At 39.3% G+C, this 17207-nt stretch overlaps 1 protein-coding gene across 1 annotated transcript in view; it reads right to left on the reverse strand.

Annotated features, from left to right (window-relative positions):
- Positions 1 to 1967: 1967 nt before the first annotated feature.
- Positions 1968 to 17207, reverse strand: part of STIM2 (stromal interaction molecule 2) — a 130380-nt gene continuing 115140 nt past the window's right edge. Inside the window, exons 6-12 of the mRNA XM_067562548.1 lie at positions 14982 to 15159; positions 13267 to 13444; positions 12345 to 12512; positions 11981 to 12081; positions 11443 to 11681; positions 7659 to 7887; positions 1968 to 3344 (exon numbers count right to left, since the gene is read on the reverse strand). Of these exons, the coding sequence (XP_067418649.1) occupies positions 2864 to 3344; positions 7659 to 7887; positions 11443 to 11681; positions 11981 to 12081; positions 12345 to 12512; positions 13267 to 13444; positions 14982 to 15159 (1574 nt within the window). The 3' untranslated portion in view covers positions 1968 to 2863. The remainder of the gene's footprint in view (positions 3345 to 7658; positions 7888 to 11442; positions 11682 to 11980; positions 12082 to 12344; positions 12513 to 13266; positions 13445 to 14981; positions 15160 to 17207) is intronic.

Raw genomic sequence — 17207 nt, forward strand, 5'->3', positions numbered from 1 at the left:
AATGCCTCTCCCCATCTAACCACTATTAATTGAAAATGACAGGACAAGGCACAACCTACTGGAAAACAGCATTTTAATGTAACCTGCCTGGCAGATATTTGTGTCTATAAAAATGTATTTAGGACTATAAAATGGCATATATTTGACCTTCTCCCCCACCCTTTATATCTTACTTGAGTTCTTGGATTGTAAACTTTTTAGGAGTGCCTACCTATGTACAGGGCCTAGCGCAATGGGCCCTCAATCCTGATCATGGCCTCTGGGCTCCATCAGAATATAAATATTCCATAAAAAGCCCCTTATCTCCTACTTCAGATAATCCTCAGTCAGAGCATGATTTTAGACAGAAAGCCGAGGAGCCACTCTGATCATTGACACATCGTGGGCTGAGAGATACAGAGTCATTTGCCATTCAAGTGCGACTTTTGGAAACTGTATCTAGGAGGGTGGCAAGTCTCCAAGAGCACTTCAATGGTTGGCTTCCCAGTTGGACTTATTTACTGTCAGCCAATCCAAATAGATGAAGTGGAGAGACATAGTTAGCTGAGCACAGGAAAACCTACAGGTCATTTTAAGTACACCGCACTCCTCTATCTACAGGATGTTGACATATGCCATATCCCGCAACAGGAAGGTTGGATTTGCTGAAGCAGTTTGCCAAGGAGAATCCATCTTGAAAGCCAGTAACCAAAATTGAGCTTTTTCTCCTAGCAAACAACTTCTAAAGTTTGGTTGCATTATCTTGGAGAGCAACCAATGCTCCAAGAGCCACCCATCTGATCAGATATTTAAATTATGAGCTTTAGCAGGATGGCATCATTCAACTTCTTCTTTAGAAGGATCAGGATAACGCCTCCAGAGTAGCCAGGTTAAAGGCACGGGTAAGTCAATTATATTCTGGATAGGTTGGAGATGGCAAGTTGCATAAAAGCAATTTCAAAATGATAAACAACCAGTAACTAAAATCTGAAGTAACTATGCTTATACCTCCAACATAGAAGAGACTCTTCTTTTTTGGACATATTAAATTCAGCTGGTAATTTCGATATTCTTTGTTTATTATTTCAAAAGAAATAGTAAAGGTTTCTGCTAAAAATACCACCACTGCCTCACAAAGGCATATAAACAAACAGAAATCTCATATAGTGGGATCTTGGTGCAAAAATAGGAAAGCTATGTATTGCTTCAAGTTTAAACAAATGGTTAAAGGTTTTGTTAACGTCTCACCAGCAATCTATTTAGGCAGTCAATGAATTCACTGTTTTCTACAGTACAGTGTGTGTGTACTGGCAAGGTTTGAACTCCTAAACACAGAAGTCCAGTCACTGGAGCAGCAGCTACTGAAGCCACTAATGTATCCCCATAGCAGAACTGAAGAGATCTAGTCATCACAGCATAAATTGCTTGTGTTCACTAGAGCAAAAATATTTCTTTGGAATTCACCTCAAAGAAAACTGTTGCTTAGCATTAAATGTTTTCAGACAAACTGAATAAAAAAGGCACTGTTACTCAAGAAGTACATTTCCCCCCCTCTAAACGGGGAAAAAAAAAAAAAGGTGATCGTTTTGAACAACTTAGCCACTGTTTTCCTAAGAAGGCTGCTTTGTTACCCAATGGTAATGTAATGCCTTATGATAAAAGCTTTGTTTAATGTAAAAGCTGCTTTATCTGATGTCTTGATTCTCATTTTAAAATCTTTAAATTACACTAGTTCATAAGTCTATGTACATTGTAAAATTAATAGACCATTTACTTCAACGAAACATGTCTGAACAGCTAACTGCTCAAACTATACAAAAATAAATAGTATGAAATCCTACAAAGGGGCATAAAGACATTGTTAAAAGCTAATAAAAATAATTTATACACTTATAGCATAAGCAATGTAGTCTGTAACAAGTTCAACAAACAGAGCCTCAGGAATATATCTGAAAGGGAATATCAGCTAAAATCAGAACAATCCCAAGCACAAGAATGTCTTCAATTTATTATCTTTACCACAGTACAAATTTTGATAAATCAAACATCCTTTGTCTGTCAAAGTCTGTAAACAAGTGCCCATATTCTCCCCTTCCCCATTGTAAGCATGTGAATGTTTTAAGTCCTTCAATCAAGTTTCACTCCATCGCTTGCATAAGGAATCAAGAGCCTCTTCTCTTGTTAAATTATCTATATATTTTATCATACAGCCTGCAATGCAGTAAAATCACAGTGAAAGCCCTGGGAAAAACATGATCTTTACAGCAGGACTTGAACCGTTCTAATGATAAATGCATCTAATGAAGCCTCCCATAACAAAAGTGTGGGGTTTCCATTTCCAGAAATCAAGTCAATTAGAAATCCTAGGTTCTACTTAAAAACCCTAAAAGATCTAAAAGCGTAAAGACCCATCTCCTCAGTCTTTTATAAATCCTACAGTTTCACTTGCAGAGATACTTTTCCAGTCTGGAAAACAGTAGTGCAATTTAATTAGTTTTACTTCTTTTAAGTTACTTAAGTCCAGTAGGTAAATGTCATAGCTCTGTGGAAAGATAAGAAGATGATCTGGTAAACAAGAAATTTTGGCAAGCCCATGCAGGCTTACTAGTCCATTAAAGCTTGTAAGTCCAAAGTGGCATTTTTAAAAAGTTATATGTAACTAAAAACAAAGCAGAAATAAATAGGCAGAAATGACTGAACTGTCAACTTTTGATTTCTCATTAACAGCTGGCATGATCTTTTAACTTTAGAGTCATTTAAATAGTAGAGAGTTGACCTATCAGGCATTCCACTATGACTTTCAGTCTGGAAGATCCAAATCCAACTACATTCTAAAGTTTAGAAAGCCTAACGCTGCCACTGTTATGGGTTACTTCCGTATGTGTCACTTAGATTTTTTCTTAAAGAGGCTCTTTATTTTTGATGGCTTCTTGTTTTTCTCACCATTCTGGCATAGGTCCTGCGGGATGCTGCTTATCCTAGGGACAGTGGAGACTTCATGAATGGGTTTAGTTTCACTGCTGGCCGAGGAAGAGGAGGTGTGGCGAGGCTTTGGGATTGGGATCCCGCTAGAAAGCTGGTTCATGCTGCAAGACTTCTCCAGGATACCATTGTACACTTTGTTTACAGGACTAAATATCATGCTCTTAGTTTCTGTTAGGCCTGTGCAGTCAGGAGAACCCCTAGAAATATCTGCAGTTAGTGATGAGGAGTCTCCTGTGGATGATTCCTCTAGCGACAGTTCCTCCCGGGATATCTTTTGTGCAGACAGAGTTTGGTACATCTCAAGATTTGAAGGAGGAGACTGTTTCCTCCCAAAGGACGAGTTTAAGGAATCACACTCCGAACCTGCATCCTGAACTTCCCTAGGTAAAAACAAAGAGAGAAGGGCAGAAACTGTAAGATAGAAATTGCCTTAATGCAATTAAGAGGGAGGGGGGAAACAGTTTAAAATCTATGCCATTAGATTGCAACCACCCACTGAACTCATTTCACTAGGAGCGACAGGTAAATAATAAGCTGGTAAAATGTATCAACTAGTCAGCTGAATAGTTTAATTTACAACAACAAACCCAGATAAAAAACCCAGATAAATTCATATCTCAGATCCAAGAATGGCAATTTTATATATGTAACTTTGTAATCTTATGTACTTCTGATACAGGATGAGACAGTAATCTTATGCATGTGTCACACTGCTACCAGCTGGGGGAAAAAGCAGAGTAAAACCATCAGAGACCATAATACAATTGCATTACTTATTTGATTGCCAATAGATAAAAGAAGCCGAATGATTTCAATCTCAGCGAAACATAAGCATCAAGCTCTGTTCAGTCAGTTGCAACTCACTGTAGAAGAGCAACAGCCCGCATCCAAATAAAGCATCAAAATAAGTCTCTTAAAAAAAAGATTGTTCTGGAAGAGTCATAGTGAGGAGTTCCCTAAGACCTACAGAACAAAGCAGAAATCCCCCTTAAGTAGCTCTTTGTTTTACTAAAATCTAAGTGAAGTCTGACTGTAGGGAAAAAAGGATAAAGGGACAAGAGGAAAAAAATAGAATCAATGACAAATGTTAGAAGCAGCAGACACATGCAGTGGTGTTTCTTTCCACCCAAATCAGAATGGATTGATTTAAATCATCAATTTAAATCAAGTGGAAAGTCTTGATTTAAATCATTGATTTTAACCAACCTTTCCATTTGTACTTCAGTTGTTTTCTAAAGAAAAAGTGCATTCTCACTGGTTGATATAACCATTACAATATTTTGATTTACAAATAAATAGAGCCTTTACACTAGATAAGGTACATCGTTTCGCTATTAGGAGGGTACCTTATAACTATATACGTTTAGTTAAGCATTAATATAGCTTACCATTTTAGGATTCTTATTATTTAAACATTTTTAGTATGTTACATAATGGTGAGTGATACATTGCTTATTTACTAGATAATTAACATTTTGCTCATGATTTGTGTCAAGCCATTAGGATGGTAACTGAAATTTAATTGAACACAGAACGGCATAGCTAGTTTTTATTTAAATGTTTTGAGAGATTATAAGTACTTTAGGCCTTAACATATTTTGTACTAAATTTAGATTTTATTTTAAGCAGATTTATTTTTAAAAAGAAAAATGTAAACAAAATATAAAATAAAAATCTGGTTTAAAGAAGAAAGCATCAATTTCTAGCCATCCTGCCCCAATTTCTATTATCGAAGGCACTTGTATGGCCCCATTACTGTAGTAATCTGAAGATATGGCTACAATGCAATTAAACATTCACAGCTGGCCCATGTCAGCTGATTAAGGCTTGTGGAGCTTGGTATTTGTGGCTGTTCAACTGCGGTGTAGATGTTGGGGCTTGGGCTGGAGCCCGAGTTCTGGGACCTTGTGGGGGCGGAGGTTCACAAAGCACAGGCTCCAGCCTGAGCATCTACACTGCAACTAAACAGCTCCATGGCCCAAACCCCACAAGCCTGAGTTGGCTGACATGGGCCAGCCACCTGTGTTTAATTGTAGTAGAGACATACTCTGAGCGCCACACAATCTAAGGTTTTTACCCTCAAATGCTGGCCTTAGGGAAGAGTTGTTATCCCCAGATGGGGCACAAAGACTAAGTCCAGGTCTATGCTACAGACTTCATTCCTTAACTGACACAGCTTTGCAGGCAGATGAGGTGTGATCCCACAGCAAGACAGCTGTGCCAGCAGAAGTCCCTAGTGCAGATGCATCTGTACTGGCAAAGCTGCTATTGTACTGGTATCATTTGTTTTGCTCATGGGGCTGGTTTTACTATACTGGTACAAAACACAGTTTTGCTGGTATAGCTGTGTCTACATCAGGAGCACTCTGCCAGTATAGTACAGGTGTATTCTTATGCTGGGAAAGCACTCCTAGTGTAGATGTGGCCTAAACGATTTTCCTAAGCTTTACCACACAAGAAGTCTGTGGCATAGGAAAGAGATAGATAATAAGACAGAAAACATCATATTGCCTTTTTATAAATCCATGATACACACACATCTTGAACACTGTGTATAGATCTGGTCTCCCCATCTCAAAAAAGATATACTGGAATCAGAAAAAGGCAACAAAAATTATTGGGGTATGGAAAAGCTTCTATATGAAGAGAAATTAATAAGTCTGGGACTTTTCAGCTTGGAAAAGAGACGACTAATGGGGGGATATGATAGAAATCTATAAAATCATGACAAGTGTGGAGAAAGTAAATAAGGAAGTGTTATTTACTCCTCATAACACAAGAACTAGGGGTCACCAAATGAAATTAACAAACAACAGGTTTAAAACAAACAAAAGGATGTATTTCTTCACACAGTCAACCTGTGGAACTCCTTACCAGAGGATATTGTGAAGGCCAAGACTATAACAGGGTTCAAAAAAGAACTAGATAAATTCCTGGAGAAAGATCCATTAATGGCTATTAGCCAGAGTGGGCAGGGATTGTTGTTTGCCAGAAGCTGGGAATAGGCAACGGGATGGATCACTTGGTGATTGCCTGTTCTGTTCATTCCCTCTAAGGCACCTGGCATTGGCCACTGTCAGAGGACAGGGGATTGGGCTGGATAGACCATTGATCTTACCCAGTATGGCCATTCTTATGTTCTGAAAGCAAGGAACCCAGGTCTCCTGATTCCCAGGCCACCACCCTAACCACTGGACCATCATTCTTCTCTATGTAAACCTGTATGTATTGATACAGTACAGCTATACTTTTAAAGAAAACCCCAACACCCTTTTATATGAGAAAACTTTTATCCTTCAGCTCATATTTTACTAGTAGGTTTTTCCAAAAAAGTAATTAATTACAATCAGTGGCCTGAAGTATCTACATTATAAACGGTATTTTCACATTGACATAAGCTTGAAAAAAACATTTGTACAATATGAAATTTACTTGGCCACTGTTGTGTTCTCTTTGCTGTTAATGAAGCCAATGCTTTTGATAACCATAGCCCTTCTCATCGACTCTACATAAATATGCAATTATTCTTTCACTTGCATATTTATGAGGTGATAAGATGATGTCCTCGGAATGGTTGTGATGTTACAAATTATCAATGATTTCACTACAGAAACAAACAGGCAGAGAAGACTGATTGTGAAGGAATAAAACCTCACAACAGAGTAAGTAAAGTTATAAAAGCCACAGAAGAAGCGGATTCAAGTCTAACATGCTTGAAATTTTTCCCCAGGGCAGACATCCCCACCTTTCAATATACAATCTAAGTAGTCCATGTGTTACATTACTAAAGGAACTTATACTTCCTCCTAGGAAAAGTTAGCAACAGCAGTGAGCACTGAAGTCTGCTTTTGGTCCCAGTTGAAGCTATAAGCATACACTATTGCAAGAAGCTGAATTAGCTCAATATACCCAGGATTATGGGAGAACTGAATTAAACCTTTTGCACTTGCTAATCAGATTCTCAGACTTTAAGGCCAGAAGGGACCATGATAATTTAGACTAACCTTCTGCACATTGCAGACCATAGAACTTCACCCACTCACTATTATAATAGAACCATAACTTCTGGCTGAGTTACTGAAGTGCTCCAACCATGATTTAAAGACTTCAAGTTATGGAGAATCCACCATTTACAATAGTTTAAACCTGCAAGTGACCCATGCCTGATGCTGCAGAGGAAGGTGGAAAAACCCCAGAGTCTCTGACAAACTGACCCGGGGGAAAAATTCCTTCCCAATCCCAAATATGACCATCAGTTAGACCCTGAGCATGTGGGCAAGACCAGCAGTCAGGCACCTGGGAAAGAATTTTCTGTAGTAACTCAGAGCCCTCTCCATCTAGCATCCCATCACCAGCCATTGGGGATATTTACTACTAGCAGTTGCAGATGGGCTACATGCCATTTTAGGCACTCTCATCAGACCATCCCCTCCATAAACTTATCAAGCTCAGTCTTGAAGGCAGTTTGGTTTTTTGCCCCCACTGCTCTCCTCGGAAGGTGTTCCAGAACTTCACTCCTTCATGTTCACACAGCAGCATGAACAGACACTTTGGTGTTCCATATGGGTCCAATAATTTAATTTATACTTTTCAGGTAGCTACTCCATTGTTTGGCATAGTTCCACATCTAACACTTCATAATTATTTATAGTAATCCACCCAAAGTTCTCATAACGTTTTGCTGTTCTTCATACCATTGTTTGTCAGCAGTGAAGTAAATAGCCTCTTCCTCCTCCTCAGTACGATAAAGAGCAGGGCAGCTTGACACGGACAGGATGTCAGGGTCAGGGGAGTGCAAGGTATGCTGCGTATGCTGAGCATGTTGAGTATGCTGAGGTTGTGGAGATGATGGCACAATGGTGCGCCTTGAGCGACACAAACTACTACTTCTTGCTAATGTGCTGGGAGGCTTTACAGTGGACCCTGCAGGACAAAAAAACAAATGGTGTTAATTCAAAATTAACATAATCTACTCTGAAAAATCCTATCAGCAGATTCCCTCGCAGAGGACAGGTACACCAGGTTAATGATTCTGAGGGGCAGTCTGCCCAGCCGCAATGATTCTTAAGAGCCAATATAAGGCTACTCAGTGGCTGGAAAAATCAGGGAGCAAGTCCTCAAGGAATCCATTTTGAGGCACTTGGAAGAGAGGAAGGTGATCAGGAACAGTCAGCATGGATTCACCAAGGGCAGGTCATGCCTGACCAACCTGATTGCCTTCTATGATGAGATGACTGGCTCTGTGGATGTAGGGAAAGCAGTGGGCGTGATATATCTTTACTTTAGCAAGGGCAACAAAAATGATTAGGGGGCTGGAGCAGATAGTTTATGAGGAGAGACTGAGGGAACTAGGCTTGTTTAGTCTGCAGAAGAGTGGGGCGGGGATTTGATTTCACCCTTTAACTACATGAAGGGGGGTTCCAGGGAGGATGGAGCTAGGCTGTTCTCAGTGGTGGCAGATGACAGAACAAGGACCAATCGTCTCAACTTGCAGTGGGAGAGGTCTACATTCAAGATCAGGAACAAGATCAGATTTTTCACTAGGAGGGTGGTGAAGCACTAGAATGGGTTAGCTAGGGAGGTGATGGAATCTCCATCCTTAGAGGTCTTTAAAGCCCAGCTTGATAAAGCTCTGGCTGGGATGATTCAGTTGGGGTTGGTCCTGCTTTGAGCAGGGGGTTGGACTAGATGTCCTCCTGAGGTCCCTTCCAACCCTAGTATTCTATGATTCTATGCTCTCAGCTGACTTTTAGGGTATAAATCTATACTACAAAATTAAGGCAACGTAAGTCGACGTACAGCCACAGCATTAGTTAAAGCGGTGTTTCATGTCCATATTATGCTCCTTCTGTCAGCACTGCGCATCCTTTCCAGAAGTGCTTCCACCAACTTAACTCTGTAGTGCATTGTGGGGCTCTGACAGCTGCGTCACTCTAACTACCACGACCTAAGCACTATGCCTCTCCTGGAGGTGGAGTTATTAAGTCGATGCAGTGGGCAACTTACATTGGTGTGAACTACATTTTAGTGTATACGCTTACAGAGCTAGGTCAACGTAGGATGATTTACATCAATGTAAGTGTAGTGTACTCACATATGGCCTCACATATGTAGTGTACTCACATAGGCCTCACGTATGGTCCTTAATGGATGACAGGTGTAACAAAGATCTGCTTTGTTGCACCCTCTATACTGGGACAGGACAGTTAATGCAAGACCCAGCTGCAGCACGGTCATGCCAACGGAGCAGTCCTCTGACCATCTGCATCCAGATTCGGACTTCTGTGCCTCCTGGGCAGCAAAAAGAGGCCAAATCTCATTTAAGAATCTGGCTCTACATGTTTAGAGACCAAAAGTGCTGGTGCTGCATTAGTATGAAGTACATAATTATTCTCATCTATTCTACCTTTATGGTCATTAAAATCTTGCAAAAGTGAGAAGCTTTCTCAATGAATACCAGTTTTTTTAAGATAAGTTCATCTAACCAAAAAGGAAAGTTGGAAGTAAACAATACTAAATTACAACCATGGATGCTACAGTCATTAAATCTTTTTTTTTTCTTTCTAGAATTACATATTACTGCAATCTCTCGGCAGAGGTGCCAACAGCAAAGAAAGCCATTTTTTCTAAATATCAAGCAAAACACAACATTTGACAAACTTCATTTGTAATGGGACATTGTAGTGACATTTCATTTTTCAAGATCTGCTATGCCAGTCCAGATACTTTGGGTACAATTTCTCCCTGCCAGCAGATGGAGAGAGCAAAACAAAAGTTGACTGAAGAAGAGCCTGACAGAAGGCTGCAGACACTGCAGTTTCTGGAAACCTTCCAATCTGGTTTCAGTTTGGAAAGCATGCAGGTTAACAACGCTCTCGTGTGGAAGTGAGCCCTTGGAACTACTTCCAGACTCTCAGTTGTAGACTTCAGAATTTGTAACCTTCCCTTTACCAAGACTACTGTACTTTGCACTGCCTGTCTTGGACAAGAAAGGCCACCCCCAGCCAGGTGTTGTTTGCTTACCCAACTAAAAGAATATGCCAAGAAATCAAAGAATTTTGCAGACAAAAGTCTGGACTGACACCATATGCACTTTTCCTCATGGAATGCTGTGTCAACCTTGGATAAACTATATTCTTCCTTCCTGTGCATGTAACTAGATCGAAGTCTATATATAAACACGTAAGCAAACAAGACAGGCAAGGACAAGGCACATTGACCTCTACTTGCTGGAATCGCACGTTCAGTTTAGTTATCTTACTCTCAGTGGAGAAGGTCATTGAGGAAGTCACAGTTTATGATGCAAGTAGCAGCACATGACCTAACCATAACAAACACATATGCTCCTCGCTGGAAGATGATGACAGCATGCAAGCCAGATGTCAACCCAGACCAGAGAAGCAAGTTTGGGTCGAGAGGTGAAAATGCCCTTGTTCACGACTGACCTGTCTGCAGCACCATGAACAAAGTGAGCGTCAGATAGAACCTACTTTTCATTTCTATCCTCTAACTCCTGTGCAGCTAACTCTATTAGGAACCTTTTAAAAAAACAGTGCTGGTATTTTCAAAGGACATTAGAGTCAACAAGAAATTGTAGAAGTTCTATCCCTTCTTCAATTCTTCAGTTTGAGTTTTGTGTGCGCACGCGCACACACGCCGAAACAATCAGGTGAGAGCTCACCTCAATTCATCTTCACTGCCTAGTTAACTCCAGCTACAATAAGATGGCCTCTCTTGCTGATGCAGTGACTTAAGACATCAGAGTGGGCTGACTCTCCAGTGTATGCATTTCAGCCATAGTTTCATTTAAGCTGGAACTTTTCCATTTTTGGCTCTTATCACCTCTTCACAGACAATCAATTGCATCCCAGCACAAATACTATGTTTGAAAGCTTCCTCGGACAACAATACTTTTTTGTTTCAGGCATTAAAGGATGCTTGGAAAGCTAAGCAGCACACATCCTCCCACGGAAAGACCAAGTGTCATCTTTCTTCCTACCTGCTCCTCTGACCTGACAGAAACTCTGGCCCTTCCATAATGGTAAAGCAATGGGCTAAGAGCAAAGTTATAGGGTAAAATTAGCATTATGGGTATTATGGACAAAAATCTGTAATCTATTTATGATGATCAGACTGAGGTTATTCTTTTTTTCAGTATAAGGAGTAGGAGGAAATAGTTTTTATTGCTTCATGTTACCTTTATTTCAATCCCAGCCCATTTACTGTGCTTTCTATCTAATTAATAGGCAGACTCATGGAGGGGGCTTACTTTGTTTTAAGATGTCCACCAATGAGTATTACCTAATGTTTTGCTCCACTCCTGTCTACTTCCTGCACGCCTCTTTCTGAGTTTCCTTTTGTTCTGAATTTCTGTGCTTTTGGTCTCCTTCCTTCTAAATTTCCCCTTTACTGGTAACTCTTCTCTCCCACTCCTACTTCCCTTTCTCAGTATTTCCCTTTGAAGTACATACCACATACCATGAAACTGTGCAACTATTGGAGGGGTATCTTCATCTAAGTCATCAACTCCCCCAGCAATTGGGTAAGGTGGAATGGAGACTCGGGGCATCACCACCCAACTGTGATCAGAGTAGAGAGAGGAAGTCAGGCTTGGTAACCCTGAGTTGTGTGCTATCTGAAAGCCACAGATCTTTTCAATCTGCTGCCATCGATAGAGACGCTCTCGTAAACATGTTGTCAATTCAGAGAGTGCTTTCCTGGAAAAATAAACACAATATTGAAGTTAGTTATGTCACTGGACTTAAACTTGAATGCTGGACATAGTATGGAAAAGTAACAGTATAATTAATGTAGCATAACAGAAAGCAATCACCTAGTCCTTAGAAGTGTGCAAAAACCTCCCTATTACAATATCTTCTAACAGTGGATTTTTACTTGAAGTTCAATTAAAATTAAAATGCTAAATTCCTTCATATCATTTTCTTAGTGACCTTCATTCATTGTTGCTGTCATAAAAGAAAGCAAGGGACAATATACATCTAGTTGATGCTCTTACTTTGCTTCAAGGATTTTGTGGTCCACCTCATCTAGCGAGGAGCTGTGTGCAACATGTAATGTTCCAAATACAGTGCTTCTCTTCTTTTTAATTTTTTCTGCCTAAAATGCAGGATAAACATGAAGCCAAATGCCGTATAAATAATGCAGATAACAAAAAATAATTTTTGAGAAGACATAAAGGTAATAAGTATCTGAATTAAACAGAACCTTTGTATTCTGACTGTAGAAAAGATAAGTAACCAACATTCTATCCTATCACAATATCCTATATCCTTTGGTTCATTTATCTAGCAACAAAATGGACTGGTCTACGAGTCTTTAGCACATTAATATACTGAAGTAACTCAGAAGTAAATAATTACCTCATCTTTAGCAATCGCTAGTTGCATTTCTGCATTTTGTCTTTTAATATTGTAGTACTGTACTTCAACCTCATGTGTCAACTGGAGCCATTTCTGCAATGCATCAGGAACAGACCAGTTACTTCTCAGCTCAAACTCCTTCTCGGCCTTCTTTAAAGCCATGCGAACCTAGCAGTCAAAAGAGATGCAAAAGTCACTGAGATAATTTTCCTGAGATTGAAGGTAAAAATCAGTCAGTCTCAAATACTGCTTTAATTGCCTCTAAAACTCATTCTTCATAGAACCACACTCTGGGATCATGTAGCTCTGGCATGTGGTTCCATGCTATCAAGTGTAAATTTTGAGAGGTTTCTGAAAATTCATGTTGTGGATTTGCATATACTGTACCAGCCTCAAAATTCTCTGTTCCTATTTTACCTTGGTGACCAAGCTGCAACTAACACTGATGTGCCGCAGCTAATTTCTAATACTATAAATTAGATTACACTAAAGAAAATATAAGCAACAGTCTGGTAAAGACAGCTCCTGTTTCTGTTCTGGTAGCAAGAAAGGGACTGAGGTACGATTATTTCCCTCCTCTATAGGTCTAAGTCTTGCCACTGTTTGGCCCATGTACATTATGTACAGGTACTTAAAATATGAATAATTGTTCTTTTAAGTATGTTTTAGTAGCATTTAATTACGCAGTGTAGCTACACAGCCCACATGTTTCACAAGTTTTAACAGTGGTCAGTGTAAATGCTTTTTCTATGGTCATAAAGAAATGAAATAATCAGAGGCTTATAGGATGCTTCCAGATCAATAAACCTAGCATCACAGAAATGCCACTTTTAAAAAAAATACATCACCCTATTAAAGTAAACCCCAATAAAACCAGGAAATTAAGTTAAGAAAACTGAAATGTCCCCTAGTTCATAAATACCTGTACTAGTTCCTCTTCTGCATATTTGAGTCTGCTCAGTTCACATTCGGCTCCCTCCCTCAACTCCCTTAGTCGATAAGCTTCCCGTTTTGCATCATTAATTTCATCCATCATTTTGCGCTCCAGGTTTTGCTTTTCTACAGCAACATTTCTGTTTTCTTCCTGTGCCTTTTCAAGCCTTCAGAACAGAATTGAACAAAAAGTGAGAAGCTACTCAAAGAACAGTGGTTAATGATGCAGTGTCCTAGTGAAGAATGAAGACTGTATAGACTGTATGTAACACTTCAGTAACAATTTGCAGCATTTACTTTCAAATTTAATCATAAATCAGCCTCAGATCAATACTTCAGATCTAATTTACTAGTTTTAATGATAATCTCCTTCGTATATACTTTAAAGGTGTGAAAGTAGACAAAAATACCAGGCTAATAATAAGAAAGAGTTAGTGCCTTAACTATGGAGAAGGCACTATTTCTCCATAATACTTTAAAAAAAAAAAAAAAAAAAAAAAAAAAAGTGAACAATTTGCAGTGAAGGCTTGTCTTGATGTCATGAGCTCAAAAAGCAATGAGGAAGATGCTACAAATTTTCTTCCAGTTCTGCAGTTTCTCTCTGAAGTCTGTTTTTGAAGTTTTTTTTGTAGAAGTATGGCAATTTTCAAGTCAGCTACAGAGTGTCCTGCAAGACTGAAGTGCTCTCCGAATGGTTTATGGATGTTACCATTTTTTATGTCTGATAGAAACTGCAGAACTGGAACTCATCTGCAAACTTGATACAATCAAACTGGGTCTAAATAGGGACTTGGAATGGTTCTCTCATTACAAGAAGTAATTGTCACTGTTCACATATTCTCACCTCCTAATCAATGGTTGTGAATAGGCCTCAACTACTCTAACTGAATGGACTTTGCTTATACGTAACTTCCCCATTGTTGTTCCTTACCGACCGACTGACCGACCAACCTCCTATCTGATTTCTATTCCTTACATCTGACGAAGTGGGTTACAGCCCACAAAAGCTTTATGCCTGCAGAAATTAAATTTGTTAGTCTTTAAAGCGCTACAGGACTCTCGTTTTTGCAGTAATAAATCTTGTTTCCTACATCAGGAGATAAGGTAACAGACACAGGCTTGGTCTACATTTACCTTGGCGATTTGGTGGCAGTTGACAGGAGTTACGCAAAGTACACAAAAAACTTGCGTAATTCCCGTCGACTTCTGTGCGTCTCTTCTGCGCGCGGTCTTCACTGCACTGTGCCAATGGGAACTGTGTTCCCATCGACACAGCACTATGCCACTTGAGGAGGTGGTTTTAGAACGTCAACTACTGGATCGACTGAGCAGGCCTTTACTGACCACTCAGTCGATCCAGATAAGTCAATCTGACAGCAGTGACTTTGCCGCCGTCAGTGTAGACATAGCCTAACTCAGCCACTGTCCCTTTTATATTCATCTGACTCACCTCTGTATCCACTTCTCTTTCCTTTCCATTGCTCAGCTCTCACATTACCATTTAAATTTTTAAAGAGATATTTCAATGTCATTAAGACTGCCATTAAATGTGTGCAATGAATGGAGAAAGGTGCACAAAACCCAATCCCTGTTATAGTCAACTTATTATCTTTCACTTTATTGCTTTCAATATTAAACATCATTATCTCAAAATATAAAGCTTACACAAATCACTGAACACTTAAAGCTTTTTAGTTCACATACCTCTCCTGCACATCAAGAAGGCTTTGCTCTGCTGTCTGGAGGCTTTCAAGGTCTTTCATCATTTTTGTAATGTGCTCTTTTGAGGTCTTGTTCTGAATATGTGCAAACCAGCAGCCTCCAAAACCAATCACTATAGAAATTGCTAGTACAAAATCCTTCATCCAGTTGTGAGATGGGCCTGTACAGATAGTTATAACCATCAAGTATTATGCAGATTTAAAAGGTGCATTATTGAAATCACTTTTTTTGGGCACATAAAAACAGTGGAATTTGGAGTTCAGAGCGAGATTCCAGATCATTTAACCAGTAAGATCTCTCCCACATCCCCCTTTTGAAATTATTTTGGCGGCAAAATGAACAACTCTGTTGCCAACACCATATTCCATCTACAATTTAAATGCATACTGAAAAGTTAGCAAATCTTCTCCATGACAATTACATATTGAATCTTCATTAAGCATTTCTATTTCACGGGCTACAACACAGCTTAATCCATTATCAAATTATGAAGATCATGAGAGTGTTGGGTCTGATCCTATAGTCCCTCATCTCCATGCAAAACTGTCCTTGATTTCCATAGGAGTCCCTCAAGGTAATGGGTGAGGATGAGGCTCATACTAAAAATTAAACATAAAAATTAAAGTGAATTGTACAAGGACAGTATGAATCTAAACTTCAGTTGCCCAACTAAAATGGTTGCTCAATGGTTGTCAATTTCTTTTACATTAATAAGTATTTAAAATATCCAAAAAAAGCATTTAATAAAATGAATTGATGATGTATGCTGCATCCTCAGGAATAAAGTAGTGATCTAACCTGAATTTTAAAATATTGCATATTAATAGTAATAGACTCGGAATAGTAATAGTAATAGACTCGGAAACAACATTGGGTATCCAGCCAAGGATTCAACAGTGTAAAACACACATTATACCTTTCACTGTATACTCTATACTTCTCACATACACATTTCAATAGGGAAATGTTTCAAACAATTCCTGGGGACACTGTGTGTCCACTTTAAGGCCAAAGATGACAACGAGCCTCCTGCCTCAGTTACCTTGTAAAAAAAATCAACCAACAAGTTCTGACATCCCATACTGCACTTGAGATTGTACATTTAATTTGGCACTCACATTCTTCTGAGTGCAGACTGGGTGCAGCTGCTTCATCAGCATTTCAAAGAAGGAAGTTAGTAAAGTAGCAGGATGGGACAGCAGATCATCTGTTCTTCAGCCATGCTTAGGAGGAAAGACGGGAGTCTAGTTTTCACATGCAGCCTCCTGTCTCAGTTAAGGCACCCAAGATTTTTAACTGCTGGTCAGCAGCTTGCCAATTTGAAGGGAAATAATTAAATTTCACTTGCCCAAACTGAGCTTTGGTGCTTGTGAACAAGAATAATTTTCCTTACCTGGCTGGGTCCTGGGCTTGTGAAGTCCGCTGTATGTGTGTGTAAAATATTTTATATAAGATTTTACAATACCTTTTAAATAATTATGTATGGCATTTCTAATTTGTATTAGTTGTGGTATTGTGCAGGAAGGACAGATATAACTGCATACCTGGAGACTTTGGAGTGTCTTAACAGATGCCCGAGATTCACAGATGAATCTATATGAATGACCGTTCTCTAACACAAACTTGTTCTAGATAGCACCTGGCAGATTACCTTCCCTGGAGGACACTATCCTTCAGAATTGCAGTATCATCCACAAACAGAATGGATAAAAGGATAAGCCTCAGCAGTCAATCCAATGAAGCCTGTATATGTTTCACAGCAAGCAGTAACGTGGTATGTTTAAAAAGATCATCTGCTTACCAGATGGAACCAAAACAAGATTACAGAAAGGTGGAACTCATGCTGGAGAGGAGATATATCTGTACAAATAAAGGAGTTTTGCAATAATTGTTGCTGCACTGGTAGTTAATGTTCCATCTAATCCCACTTTTAAGAATACAATTGCAAGAGTCCTTTATCCATATGCAGTTCTAACATGTCCATCTGGTTAAATGTGCATATTATCTAGTATTTCAGAAAGTGAGCAATCTCAGCACCAATAGGTTGCTGCAATCCTTGCATCAACAGGCAACACAAGAATAAGTGTTTACAGAAGCACAAGACAGGTTCCAGGTAATTTTCTCAAATTTAGGTCTATGACATACCGTGTAAAGAAAATAAGCTTGGGTACTATGATGAAGGCCAAAATGAAACTGATTTTTATTTTT

This window comes from Emydura macquarii, unplaced genomic scaffold, assembly GCF_026122565.2.
Source record: "Emydura macquarii macquarii isolate MOO-44397 ecotype Brisbane River unplaced genomic scaffold, CSIRO-AGI_Emac_v2 contig_2448, whole genome shotgun sequence".
NCBI lineage: Eukaryota > Metazoa > Chordata > Testudines > Chelidae > Emydura > Emydura macquarii.